The sequence below is a fragment of the Cyprinus carpio genome, chromosome A18 (assembly GCF_018340385.1).
Source record: "Cyprinus carpio isolate SPL01 chromosome A18, ASM1834038v1, whole genome shotgun sequence".
Lineage (NCBI taxonomy): Eukaryota > Metazoa > Chordata > Actinopteri > Cypriniformes > Cyprinidae > Cyprinus > Cyprinus carpio.
In genome coordinates this window covers 29,746,343-29,760,762 of record NC_056589.1, presented here as the reverse complement: position 1 = coordinate 29,760,762, position 14,420 = coordinate 29,746,343, and the positions used below count along the sequence as shown (strand labels likewise).

Genomic DNA, 14,420 nt, shown 5'->3' with positions numbered 1-14,420 from the left:
CTATTCGCCGCGGGAGTTTCACCTCGTTCATTCTGGTGAGTGTTTATATCCCTCCGCAAGCGCACGTAAGTCTGGCTTTACAGAAACTCGCTGACCAGATTACAGAGACAGAACAACAACACCCGGACTCTGTTTTAAATCATTCTTGGGGACTTTAATAAAGCCAATCTCTCCCGTGAACTGCCAAAATACAGACAGCATGTTACATGTCACACCAGAGACAGTAATATATTGGATCACTGTTACACCACAATAAAGGACGCATATCACTCTGTTCCACGAGCAGCTTTGGGACTGTCTGATCACTGTCTGGTTCATCTTATACCAACCTACAGGCAGAAACTTAAATCTGCTAAACCTGTAGTAAAGACTGTAAAGAGATGGACCAACGAAACAGAGCAGGATTTACAAGCCTGTTTTTGACCTCACTGATTGGAGTGTTTTTGAAGCTGCTACCACCAATCTGGACGAACTCACAGAGACCGTAACATCATATATTAGTTTTTGTGAGGATATATGCATTCCTACCAGGACTTATTTAACATTCAACAATCATAAGCCATGGTTTACAACAAAACTCAGACATCTTCGTCAGGCCAAAGAGAATGCCTAAAGAAATGGGGACAGAGTCTTGTACAATCAGGCCAGGAACACACTGAACAAAGAGATTAGAGCGGCTAAAAAGACCTACGCTAAAAAGTTGGAAGACCAGTTTACTTCCAACGACTCAACTTCAGTGTGGAGTGGACTGAGAGCCATCACTAATTACAAGACACCATCCTCCTGCACTGAGGCTAATCAACGACTTGTTAACGACCTGAATGAGTTTTTTATTGTAGATTTGAAACCCCCAACACCCATTCTGACCATCTCTCTACACAACCGTTAACACCTCCTGCAATCCCCCTCTCCACACCTCCTGCTCTTCAAATCTGTGAAGATGATGTGCGCCAGGTCTTCAGGAAGAACAAAAGAAGAAAAGCACCAGGCCCAGATGGCGTTACACCAGCCTGTTTGAAAACCTGTGCTGACCAGCTGGCCCCCATCTTTTCACAGATCTTCAACAGATCTCTGGAGTTGTGTGAAGTGCCTTCCTGCTTCAAACGCTCCACCATCATCCCCATTCCAAAGAAACCCAAGATTACAGGACTTAACGACTACAGACCTGTGGCTCTAACATCTGCCGTCATGAAGTCGTTTGAAAAACTGGTTCTGGCTTATCTGAAGGACATCACTGGACCCTTACTGGACCCCCTGCAGTTTGCTTACCGAGCAAACAGGTCTGTGGATGATGCAATCAACATGGGATTGCACTTCATCCTGCAACATCTGGACAAAACAGGGACTTATGTGAGGATCCTGTTTGTGGACTTCAGTTCGGCTTTCAACACCATCATCCCAAAACACCACCAGACCAAACTGACCCAGCTCTCTGTTCCTAGTTCTATCTGTCAGTGGATCACCAGCTTTCTGACAGATAGGCAACAGCTAGTGAGACTGGGGAAATTCATGTCCAACAGCTGCTCCACCAACACTGGTGCCCCTCAGGGATGTGTTCTCTCCCCCCTGCTCTTCTCGCTGTACACCAACGACTGCACCTCAAAAGACCCCTTTGTCAAGCTCCTGAAGTTTGCAGACGACACCACACTCATCGGTCTCATCCAGGACGGTGACGAGTCTGCTTACAGACAAGAGGTTGAGCAGCTGGCTGTCTGGTGCAGTCTTAACAACCTGGAGCTGAACACGCTCAAAACAGTGGAGATGATCGTGGACTTCAGAAGAAACCCCCCTGCACTCCCCCCACTCACCATCATGAACAGCACTGTGGCTGCAGTGGAGTCATTCAGATTCCTGGGAACCACCATCTCTCAGGACCTGAAGTGGGACAATCACATTGACTCCATTGTTAAAAAGGCCCAACAAAGGCTGTACTTCCTTCGCCAGCTGAGGAAGTTTAACCTGCCACAGGAGCTGCTGAAACAGTTCTACTCAGCCGTCATTGAGTCTGTCCTGTGCACTTCAATAACTGTGTGGTTTGGTTCAGCTACAAAATCAGACATCAGAAGACTACAGAGAACGGTTCGGACTGCTGAAAGGATTATTGGTACTCCCCTGCCCACCCTTCAAGAACTGTATACATCCAGAGTGAGGAAAAGGGCTCAGAAAATCACTCTGGATCCCTCACACCCAAGTTACCCCATCTTTGAACTCTTGCCATCTGGCCGGCGCTTCAGAGCCGCAAATACCAGGACAGTCAGGCACAAGAACAGTTTCTTCCCCCAGGCAATCTACCTCATGAACAGTTAAATGTTCCCCACTTATACAATAAAAATGTGCAATATCCTTATATTTATTTGTTACCCCTTCATCCTAGTACATCCCTGCATCTTACTCAATCCAATTCCATTATCATTTATAGCACAATTGTTTATACACTTATTTATCTGCAAAGGGTTTTTTATTTTTTATTTTTTTGACTGTGTGTTTTTTTTGTCTTTTTGTGTACTGGAAGTTTATGTCACTAAAACAAATTCCTTGTATGCGCAAGCATACTTGGCAATAAAGCTCTTTCTGATTCTGATTCTGATTCTGTAGGGAGCCAGTGCAGAGTTGACAGAACCATGCTAATATGGTCATACTTCCTGGTTATATTAAATTCCTTTGAAAATCCTGCTTTGAAACTATGCTTTGTTTGTAAATTAATTGAACAGCAGAATTTGTAATTTTTTTTTTTTTTTTTTTTACATAAAAAGAAAAATAAATTGATAAAGTAAGATAAGTACATGCACACACATACAGCAGTTACACAAGATGGGTGGGAAATGCCAGAAGATAGTAATTGTTTTGGCCAAAAGTATTCTAATTAATCAACTGTATACTTTTCTAACATTTTAAACATGTGACAACTTGACCTGATGTGAGATTTGTGCTGAGAACACAATTCAACAGAAGTTCTGTTCATCTCACGCTCATGATCCACGATCACAGTCATAATGAACTTCAGCTTATTTCCAGTTCCTCATCCAATTCAAAAGAGTGTGCATGTTGACCTGAGAGGTGGCATGTGGCTAGAGACAATTTAACATTGTATGCCATATGTATACTTCTTTTTTTTATACTTAATTTCATTTACATACTGTCTGTTTTTTATGCCCTGTACTCTGAACCTAATCACAGGTATGTCATATATGAGGTATGTTCATATCTGAACCCAGCGTAAGCTGGGCAAATGACAAATACAAACACAAAACAAAACTGTATGTTGCTTTAGATGAAAAAAAGTTTGAAAAATACATAAAATGTTTGGTCAACGAGGTCACAGCTTCTTCTCAAATGTCTGAGAAACAGACATCTTGTCTGATGTCAGGCTAAGAAACACAGACCTTGTCAAACTTAAGATTGTGAATGCTATGTTTGTCATTATATGACTGTCAAACCACACTTAGCTCGGAAAAGAACAAGAAAAAAAGTATATTTTATTTCTTCCCCCCTGCTTGACTATATGTATATGTATAAAAGTATACGTTTACTGATATTTTTAAATAACTGTTTATTAACACAGACAAAATTATATTATTGAACACAAATAAATGATTGTGGGTTGGATGGTATTAGAATCCTGATAACCCTTCTCATCACATTTCATTATACACTTCTGGTGGTGGGCAGGTTACAAAAGATTTTACACATAAAACATAGCTAAAAGAATAAATGTCCACAGGTTTGTGTGTGCTTGTGGGAACCTCATCGCTCAACCAGTGTAAGACTCGATTCGTTCAGCTCTGATTCACAGACAGCTTTATATGCATCAGTATATCCTCAGCGTAAGCCTTCAGTGGTACAATCCTTTGACTGTACTAATATTAAACATATTATATAGCAACATTACTTTAAACTGATGAAAATGTGTTAGAAAACTGAATCTTAACTGAATCTTTCATATGTGTGCATTACAGCATTCACAAAGACCCTGGTGTGTCCATGTGTGCAGTCTGATGCTTATGTTGTTCATGCTGCTTTACACTGTCCTGGATTAAGAATCTTTGGTCTCCACATGAATAACAACTATGGCAATATAGCTGAAAGCAGCAATGAAGGGGCCAAGCACAACAGTGGCAAGTCAATTCAATAGGACATTATTTAAACGTCAAAATGATTGAGATGCAATGAATTCATACTTAAATAACTAAGACAATGAGACAGATTTTCACGACAAGAAGACAGTGTGAAGACAAAGTGAATCCTGCCAAATAAACATTATCACAAAAAATGTAGTACTATGCCGCATAGTTGAACAGTTACAAGCAAAAGAAATTGAAGATTGAACTGTTTGCTGCTATAAAGTTTAAGAGACAGAAGCCAAATTTGTTACAGGGACATCACAGAATCCCCCAACACAAGAAGAATATGAAAATGATTAAAAACTGCAGGTGTTTGGCCCCCTGAAAATAAAATGTACACACAATAACTTACTCAACAGGACCACAACGGCCTCTTTAAACAGCATATCGATTGAAACAGCAACACAATCTATCAACTTTACTGAATCTTTTGTGACAAAAACAAATCTGAATAGCAAGCAAACTCAAATATACTATCAGAAAATTCATTGCAGCACATGATAACGTGAGTCCTGCACCTTCAAATGGCTCGTGCTCCTCATCACTCTCTCACCAACATTCAGTAGTGCTCACACACTCTTTCTAACAATCACTCTCTCATCTGCTGTTGACTCTGTCATGCTGTATCAATGTTCTGTCTCTGTCTCATGCTGAGGACGGATGTGTTCCCTCAATGAATAAGTGCAGAGAAGGGAAACAATACATGATTGTTATGTGGCTTTGGATAAAGAATGAGGGGCTTAACATACTGTATAACAGCACTGATTGTTTAAAGGATCTCTTAAATTGATTAAAATGATTCTGTATGTGCTTTCTCATGTGTCTCGTGTGGAGAGCATCTCTGTTTCTTTGATCTTTTGCTCTGTCATTTCTTCAGTCATTTTTCTAGGCATCTGTCCTGCTCTTAAAAAAATGAATAAATAAAAGGAATGTTTGTCAAGTAGATATTACATTAGAGATGAAAAACATTTCTCAACATTAAAAAGATAAATGACATTGGGTTTATTATAAATATGATTGTGTCCTTCCAGTTGTGCTTGATTGTGCAGTACAAAAAGCGGAGTGCTATTGAACCCATATTGTAAGAAGTAAATCTTTGACTATGTATATATAAGAGATATGGCTCTGAGTGTGTGCCCTACTCTTGATTCATGGAGGTATTCATTGCAAGATTGCGGTGTAGATTTGGATTCTGACTGTGTCTGTTGCGACTCCGAACAGAGGAGAATGTAGTGTCACACCCTGGAACTTTGCACTTGTGTAGAAGGCGAAGGTGCACCGTTTTGTAATGAGCCCTGAATGTGCCTTTGTTGCTGTAAACTTTCTGACAGAGATGGCAGGTGATGGGTGATGAGCCATTTGTCTGCTGACTGAGGCACGGTGGAGACGCGGCCGTTCCAATGCTCAGCCCGTCACAGCTCTCTTCACTGTCCTCTAGGGGAAACCCTTCCTCACTGCCCATGTCTGAGTCCCAGGAAGAATGGGCACTTGCTCTGGTGCTCAGGTCCAGTACTGCTTCATTCTCCACAGTGCCCTCTACTAGCTCAGATGCTCTCTCTAGCGATTTACTCATGGGGTAGACGAGACCTGTCCGGTGACTCTCTTTGAGGATGACAGACAACTGGCTGAGGGGCTCTTTGTGAAGGAGGTCTGGATGCTCTCTGCGGAGAGAAGATGTTCCTGAATGATCTTTGGTCAACAGCCTGTGGTGCAGATTCAGGTTTGCACTGTGTCTAGAGAATTAAAAGCAAAAATTTTGGAAGAGAAAACCAACATGCTTTTTTTTTTAACCCTTCATGTATTTATTAAGGCAATCCTCAAACTCTTAGTCCTAATACAACAATATGTCATGTGCTTTTAAAAAACTGCTTGGTGTAACATATTACACACACATTAATTTCCCTCAAGGCTAACCATCTTACCTGTCTCTGCTGCGACGGGATGGAAAAGCAGCATTGCAGCCATCCACAGTGCACATGTGCATCTCCTTTAAGTGCACATTTCGATAATGCATTTTGACACTGTAAGCGTTTTTAAATGTCTTACTGCAGATCTGGCATGGGTGCGCCTGCTCGTCTTTATCATCTGGACATATGGTCTCTGGGTCGCTACAGCCATCTGCACAGTTTTCACTCATGTGTGTGAAATGGGCAGGTCGGTGGCCACAGGGCTGGTCTGGCTGCGAACTGCATGCTGGTTCTTCACATTTTGATGACTCCCTTTCTTTTTCATCATTCTGTTTAGTGTGAAAGAAAGAAGTAGACGACAGTGAAACGATACGACTTTCACCCTGAGTCAGTTTCTCCCATTCTTTGTCCTGTGAGTCAGGGCCGGATCGAAAGCCACAGTCCACATGTTCTTGCCCCATGCTGCTAACGTCACACTTTTCTGTGTCTGTACAGGGGCTGAGGGCTGGAGTCTCCTCCTCGGACACGCCCTCTGCTGCCAGCTCATCCTTCTCGATTTTGATAGGCATGCTGGACTTTCTAGACTTCTTTTTGGGCACCGGCTCCGAGCCGGTCTGCATGTGACAGGTGCTCACAGGCACTGAGGAAGACAGAAGCGGGAGAGAGGGCAGGCTGCCTGGTGTATGAGCCAGCTCGGCTGGGGTCACCAGGCTTCGATAAAAGGGAAGCACAGGCTGTACAGTCTTTAGATTGGGAAAGAGGATGCCACTCTGGCTCATGCTGGATAAAGAGCCATGGAGCTTGTGCTCTGAGTTGCGGATGATGAAACTTGAGACCGTCCTGCTTTCTGGGATGGCAGCAAAATCTCTCTTCTCACCCTCGGCTCCATCCTCCTGCCTCGGGCTCAGACCACCCCGCAGGTCCTTGTCACGATTATTGCGGTTCATGGGCATGTGCAGCCGCGGGTTCGGATTAGCACTGTGCCTGTTCCGACTGCGTAAGGAGCTGAAGACCATGTTGCAGCCCTCGATGGTGCACTTGTGTTTGATCTTCAGATGAACAGCATTATAGTGTATTTTCAACGTGCCTTTATCATAGAAGGTCTTCTCACAGGCACTGCAGCAGAACACACGGCCCTTCTTCAAGGATCCGCTCTTCTCTGCACACCGCATCTTGTTCTCAGGAGACATGTGTGTGATTTCAGAAGTGATGGAGGGCGTGCAAGGCGTGGAGGGAGATGAGTTTCCACTCATGTTAAACTCTTCTGACTCCATCTTTGGAGATTCGGTGTCCAGCAGCAGTCCTCTGATCTTATGGGGGCCTGAGTCGAATGGGCCAGCACCTTCACAGCTCACTTCGGGTGTCTCATGTCTCGTCTGTGCCTCCTGGTGGCTAGAATCGGTACTGGAGCTCAGCAATGGTGCCGGAACAGAATTCAGTAGTTGCAGTGGCAGCATGAGGGCCATACTGTTCACAAGCGTTTCAAAATGGTGTCCGTTACTGGAACCGGGTGCTTCAGCTTTAGCCGGCAGACGCACAGGCCGCTGCGTACTGCTTTCAATGAAACTGCGGATGTCAGAATTGGTCCTTGTGGTTGGAACTACAACTGCCTGTCCCTCTTTATCCTGCAATGCCATGAGCTCCACGATGGACTTGGTCTCTCCGAAGCGCAGGAATTGCTGCAGCGTAACGATCTCCTCTTCAAAGGTCATTATGGCCCAGCGGTCCAATACTTTACCAGCCACATCCTAGACACATACACACAAGGAATATCATTTGCATTATCAATTCTAAACTAACAACTGTTCTACACCTGGGTCCTAAAATACTACATAACTTCTGACAGATTGACAGAGTTACTAAATAACAAGTCATCCATACATCTAATGCATGTGGACTTGAGAGGTCTAATTACTGCAGCAAAGCAATTCATTCTGGAGTGTAATTTTTCTTCATTTAGATGATGCAGGTTTCCCTGTCAAAGTGGGAGGGCAGGGGAGAGATCAGAGGGGAGTCAGGCAAGTCTTTCAGTCCGCCTGTAATTACTCTTGAGTGCCAGCAGGCTTTGAAAGTCATGCAGCAGCTTCATGTTGAAACCAGAATAAATATTTCATCATACAGCATTCATCTGGAGGTCTGAAGAGGCTTTAACTTTACATTGTCCACTAGAGGAACTACCATGAATTTAATTCAACCACCTGAATACCTGATAAGCAAATACAACTAAGAAATCTCAGTGGCTCACCACTGAGGAAAAGTGTGACAAAACTGTAATTATCCATCTCAAATTGAAGTGTGGTTTTCTGCATGTCGGGTCAGTGTGAGTCGAGCAAAAGGATCAGCAGCAGCTCACCTGAAGGACGTAACCACGGATGTAGTCCTGGAGAGTCCAGTCCAGTGCATTTAGGATCTGAATAACCTCCTCCTGCTTAAGAACACTGAAGAGTCGGTCCAACAAGATCTTGAGACGCACTGGAATTGCCTGCGTCCCATAAAGCATCAGACTACAGATATCAAATACCACATTGGAGTGAACAATCTCCACCTGGCTTCCTTGGTACATGTGATGAACCTTCAGCTTACTCAGAGCTGCAATTCAGCAAAACAGACACTGGTTTATATGCAGAAATCAGCAAAGAATCTTTATATGTTTCATGAAAACATTTCTGTCATTCATGTCCGAATGTGTGTATCTGTTGTTGTTTTTTTAAGTAACTTTAAGTGTGCATTTTTATCAGTTTTAGAAGAATTCTTCATGTTGCATACGCATTGTAATAAAAGTGTTCTAATTGATTTGCTTTTGTGGATGAGAAATTACAGACAATATTGTAAATGATCTATGAAAAATAATGATTACAGCAAAAAAGAAAGGCATAATTAATTTAGACTGATTTAGTATTAAAATATTTATTTATTTATTTATTTATTATTTTAATAAACCAATTGAAAGAATGCTGATTATCACCACAAAATATTTTTCTTTAAAGAAAAGCACAAAAACATTACGAGGCATTTACTATGGAAATAAATGTGGGTAAATTCTTTGAGGATTTAAAAGCAGAAATGTGAAGCTTATTTTATAAAAGTACTTCAGATCTTCTGTTGAAAGCTGTGTTGTTTGAGCTCATAATTTTGATGGTTGTTTTAGGCATTAAATTGTCATGGAAACCAGTTTGTAAAATTGAATATAAATCTTTACAAAAAAAAAAAGGTTAGTAAGCATTTTTACCCAAATATAAAATCATCTTAACATGTACGGTCTTGTCGATATAATTATGCCTCATTCAGTATAACACAATTTTTTTTTAAGAAAAATCAACATAATTTATCAGTTGAGCTTAACTTGGATTGAACCCAGAATATTCCTTTAAAGTGCTGTTCAAGAGGAGAAGAGACAAAGAGTCAAAGGGAGAGAAAGAGATAACAGTCAAGAGTGTTAACTGTGGTCTGAAGTTGTGTGAAAGTTTGTGTGAAATGTAATATTGTTCAGAATGTGAAACTCACCATGGGCAACCCAGCCGTGCCTGCAGTGCTCACAGAGACGCCGCCTCAGTTTACCAGGTTTGAAACTGTCACAGTTGCAGTTCACCACCGTGCAGCAAATAGCCTGTCAAACACATACAGTAACAATGTCACTGAGCTTTAATACAGTCCACACATTTATTCATCACAAATAGCCCGTCTTCTATCCAATATGCAAAGTTTCATACTTTAATTTATAAATACACTTGTGTGTGTGTTTGTGTGTGTGTGTGTGTGTGCGTATACATATATATGTGTATGTGTGTGTGTGTGTGTGTGTGTGTGTGTGTGTGTGTGTGTGTGTGTGTGTGTGTGTGTGTGTGTTTAAGTATCTATATCGAGAGAGAGACACACACACACTCTGTATTTTTCTCATGCTGGAGAATAAAAAACATCATCATCATTTCTTACCTATCAAAAAAAAAAAAAACACCAGATATAGACTCATTTTCAAAAATTTTCACTTTTTTTTTTACTGTTATGCTAATAATGAATTAATGATAATTTTCTATCAAATCAGAGACTAAATAAAAAAGCAAAATAAATAAATAATAAAAATATTCCTCTGTAATACTTATTAATTAATGTCACTTTAGCATAAATCAACAGCTCAAGTCTATATTGTGATAACACAAGGTAACAGCCAATATAACCGCATCATAACTATTTTTCCTCAAACTGTAACTATGCAAGACATTGGGACTTACACACACAAAGAGAGAGCGATCATTGAAAATGCACAAACTTCCCAATGTACTGTACATATTTATATCATGAGAGGCACTAGAAAGCACAAAACATCTTTCAAAATAAAATGATTTAATGCATTAGGTTACATCAAAGAAACTTCTGAAGTGGTTAATTTCTGAATATATATCAAATGTTTTCTTATGCTGGCTTATGTGTTGTTCATTTTCCAAAGCTCTATCATTACTGTTTTCATTACATTCCTTTTTATGAAATACATGTGAAAATGTTTGTATTATATGGCATTTCAACAGTTTAATAATACAGCTTTATGGCTGATGGTGCGACTGTTTTGTGAAATACATTACGGCAATGATAAAACATATTATTTTGGATTTTATTGTTTAAGAAATAATAACATTTCTTAAAAATTATAACAATTTACTCTTTATTGATTGATGTAAAATTTGTAAACTTTGAGACCAGAGATCACAAGTAAAATCATGACTGATACGTTTTAAACCAGAATGTCCCATAATATCAGCCAAATATTAGTTTAACAAAGTGTACAAGTTAGTAGTTCTACTGGGACCACAAAAACATAGAATTAAGATGTGCAAGTATATGAAGAAAGAAAAGCATCAGCGGTGAAAACAAGTGCAGCGGTGAATCTCTAAAACAAAATGTTTGACTGTCAGATCTCATAAAACAGGCCTGTAGCAGCAAACAACAGTGACAGATCAACATGAGCTTAATGAAGTCAGCGCACACACACACACACACACACACACAAAGCTTTCACGCCCCAAGGCCATTAACTGTGTTTGCCCGCCCAGAAACGGGGTCTTAGTCCCACTTTGGGACACTAACTCGTCACCATTAGCACAAAGACAGAGACCGGATTTGATACAACTCAGAAAAAGAACAGTTTGACTCCTGTTGTCCCATTAACAAAAATCTTTCAGTGATTGTCTATAATGAATGTGTCTTTCACATTGGTCTTTAGATTAAACAAGCATTCCACACACAAACATTATGGCAGAGAATTACTCCTGTCTTGAATTACATTCCAGTGGATGAGCAACAAACACTCACACACTTGTGAAGACACATCACACCCATTTGAAGAGCACAATAAAGTTTCTCCTGAAAAATTTAGCTAGTAAATTGCTCTATTTTTTTTAAAGGCTCTTAAAAATAGATTCATATCTATTTGCACAGTTGAGCTTGTTTTTGTCCCGCACACCAATAAACACACACACAGCACAGAACCGCTCACAGAATAAGAAAGCTTTTAAAAAGTATATTTTTCTCACCATAATGCTGTATGCACATAACTCACAATCCTCTTTTGTTCTTATTTAATTTCTCTATGAAAGACTCTAACCCAAACTACACTTCTTACCTCAGACATTTTGATCAAACTGAAGTTTCCAGTGTTTCTGAGAAGTTTGCCATTCCAGCAGCTCCTGTCTGTACAAGTTCTACCTTCTACTGCGAGAGATCCATCACTCACAGTTCAGTCACACTCACCCACACAACACACACTTTCTCCTGCAATCGACAATCACTGCTCTCGTCCGCAGGCCCGTGTGAGTGTGTGAGCACGTCCAGAATAAGTGTGTGCTGGAACTGGGCGCTGGGGAGTGGAATGAGACCCTCCTACCCGTCGAACTCTCTGCCTCTCACCTTAGGAGATCTCTCTCTCTCACACACACACACACACACACCAAACCTCCCCCACTGGATGGCGGGCCAGTCCCCTCACAGCTGGCTGGAAGAGGGCATGACACACGTCTCTTACAGAGATTTGATCAAAAGGAATCACAAAAGCTGGAGGCTCCTAATGCAGTCAGGAGAGACTCTCTACCTCTGCTCTCTCTCTCCAGCAGTTTGAGTAATGCATTAAATCAATGCAGCCCGGCACAAGACACACTCAAGCACTGGATACTGGATGTGTGTGTGTGTGTGTGTGTGTGTGTGTGCTTTATCAGCCTCTGATCAATCCCAGCAACTTATGCTTTTGCTCACCAGAATCTTATATGTTTCATCCAATTCAATGTTTTCTTTGCAGTGATTCAGTTGTCACATGTCTGCTTTAAATATGGGGCGGGGGGGTTCATTTAAAAAAAAACCTGGTTGTATTTTCTCTAGAAAAAAAATAATGGAATTTTCACCGAAGCACTTGAATTCAAAAACAATTAATTAAATACACATTTCTAGTAATCATGCCTTGAACGTATGGCAATCAATCCATGAAGTTTATATCTACTGAGCTGATGAATCGATATTACATTTGGTGCAGTCACTTGACATTTTAATACACCAATTACACAGCAGGTAAAAACATGCTGCGTTTAATCCAATACAGAGCAGGTTTTAACAAGTTTTGTCTTCTTTAACTCTCAGAGACGGATGAATGAGTGGGCATCTCCTCTCCTTAACTACAAATTTACAACAAGCAAAATGGCAGGAACTATTACTGTGTAACTAATATAGCTTGAAATATTCGGTTAAATCTGTATTACTTACAGGAGATCAAAGCTTTATTTGTAAGAGGCAAATTTTATGAAGTCACACATGGGAAGCCCTCAGTCGTGCAGCGAGACCCAGAGGACGCTTATCAAATCAACATGCAGAAATTGGCTGGATTGCAGTGCTGCTGTTTGTAAGATAGCTTTTTTAAAGACAGAATTGGTTTTGCTGATCTTCTCCCTCAGGCTGCGGTCTGGAGTCGAGTTTGACGCCAAGCAGCGGCTCATTCTGGCAGACTCCCTCCTGCGAACTCCATTTCACATGCAAACACAAATCGCTTTATCTACAACATACAGGGATATATGAGAGTTTTTTGACACACCAACAGTTATAATATCATTTAATTAACACTCACAAATTAACTCCAAACATTAAACAAAAGTTAAAACAAAATCCAAAGAGAATATCCAAAAAAATGAACTTAAATAACTCACTTCTTGTCATTTACACTACCAGGTAAAGTACACGCATGATGTGCTGTATGATTTTAGGCAAATATATCAAAGAATTCTATTGATCCCAGGGGGAAAAAATGGGCTACCGTTAAACTACACTGGCTGTTCATCTAAACATATTTGACCCAATCAACTTAAATAACGTTCAATTTCTATAAACACATTTACAATAAAGCAGTGCTGATTAAAAAAAAATGTGATATTATAATCGACTAATGAGAGTGTTGGGGGGGGGTGGGAAATAGTTTGTTTTCTCCGTTTCAGTTTTTTTTTTTATTTTTTTTTTTTAAAAATATTTGTAAAGATAAAATAACACATAAAAAAAAAACTCTTTACACACACATCTCACACACAAAAATTAAAAAAACAATACACCACAAAAAAATTCACACTCACACTCCTCTGAAAAACAAAAAAGGAAAAAATTTAATAAATATCCAATTGGGTGAACTCATTACAATGCCGGTACATTTTAATTCATTTTAACTGAGTAATCATTTTCCTTGTAAAATATTTTTCCTGTAAAATATCAGGTTGTTTTTCACCAAAATCACTCAGAGCACTTTTAAAGTGATCAGAAGACTGGATGGATGTTTTTGCTGATGCTCTTGGGGGCTTTTATTAAATGTCAAAAAAAAAATAAAAAAAAATAAAACAATGATGTACTGCCATTGCTAGGAATAAAGAAGATAGAAAGGTTTTGAGAGTAAATTACGACAGAAAACTGTTCCTTTTAACCTGCCTAACTCTGCACCAAACACTGAGACTCTCTCTTTCTCTCTCTCTCTCTCTCTCTCTCTCTCTATAATATATATATATATATATATATATATATCTATATAGCATATATATATATATATATATATAAAAATACATTATCTGCTGCACAGTTGTCAGTTCAGTACTGCACAGTCAAAGCATTTCATAGATTATTGCAAAGAAATTACTTAAAATTACATTTCAGTGATTCTGTTAAATTCACTAAAGCATGACACATCTCTGCAGCACCAAACTCAATAAAACATGTTAAATAAGCTTTCCCTCACACCACTGAAAGGATGAAAAGCCTCATAGTGGTTTAATGAGGATCGTTTTAATCCAAAATGTATGGGTAAAAGCTTTGTGCCTGCAGAGAGTACTTCAAAAACACAGAGAGCAGCGAAGAGCAGCTTCTATCTCGTAGTGGCTCTAAA

The 14,420-nt window shown here is 40.0% G+C and overlaps 1 protein-coding gene across 2 annotated transcripts; it reads right to left on the bottom strand.

Moving 5' to 3' along the window:
* Nucleotides 1–5,108: 5,108 nt before the first annotated feature.
* LOC109091462 (zinc finger protein basonuclin-1) lies at nt 5,109–12,108 on the bottom strand. 2 transcript variants are annotated; one of them, XM_042775791.1, is made up of 5 exons: nt 11,643–12,108; nt 9,533–9,635; nt 8,382–8,617; nt 6,044–7,776; nt 5,109–5,782 (listed from the first exon to the last, which is right to left on the bottom strand). In XM_042775791.1, exons 1-5 carry the CDS (start codon nt 11,649–11,651, stop codon nt 5,260–5,262), a joined length of 2,604 nt encoding a protein of 867 aa, XP_042631725.1. In that variant the 5' UTR covers nt 11,652–12,108; the 3' UTR covers nt 5,109–5,259. The 2 variants fall into 2 exon arrangements, with proteins under 2 accessions (XP_042631725.1, XP_018960779.2); XM_019105234.2 differs by having other exon boundaries at nt 5,109–5,854; nt 11,643–12,105.
* Between the last annotated feature and the right edge of the window lie 2,312 nt (nt 12,109–14,420).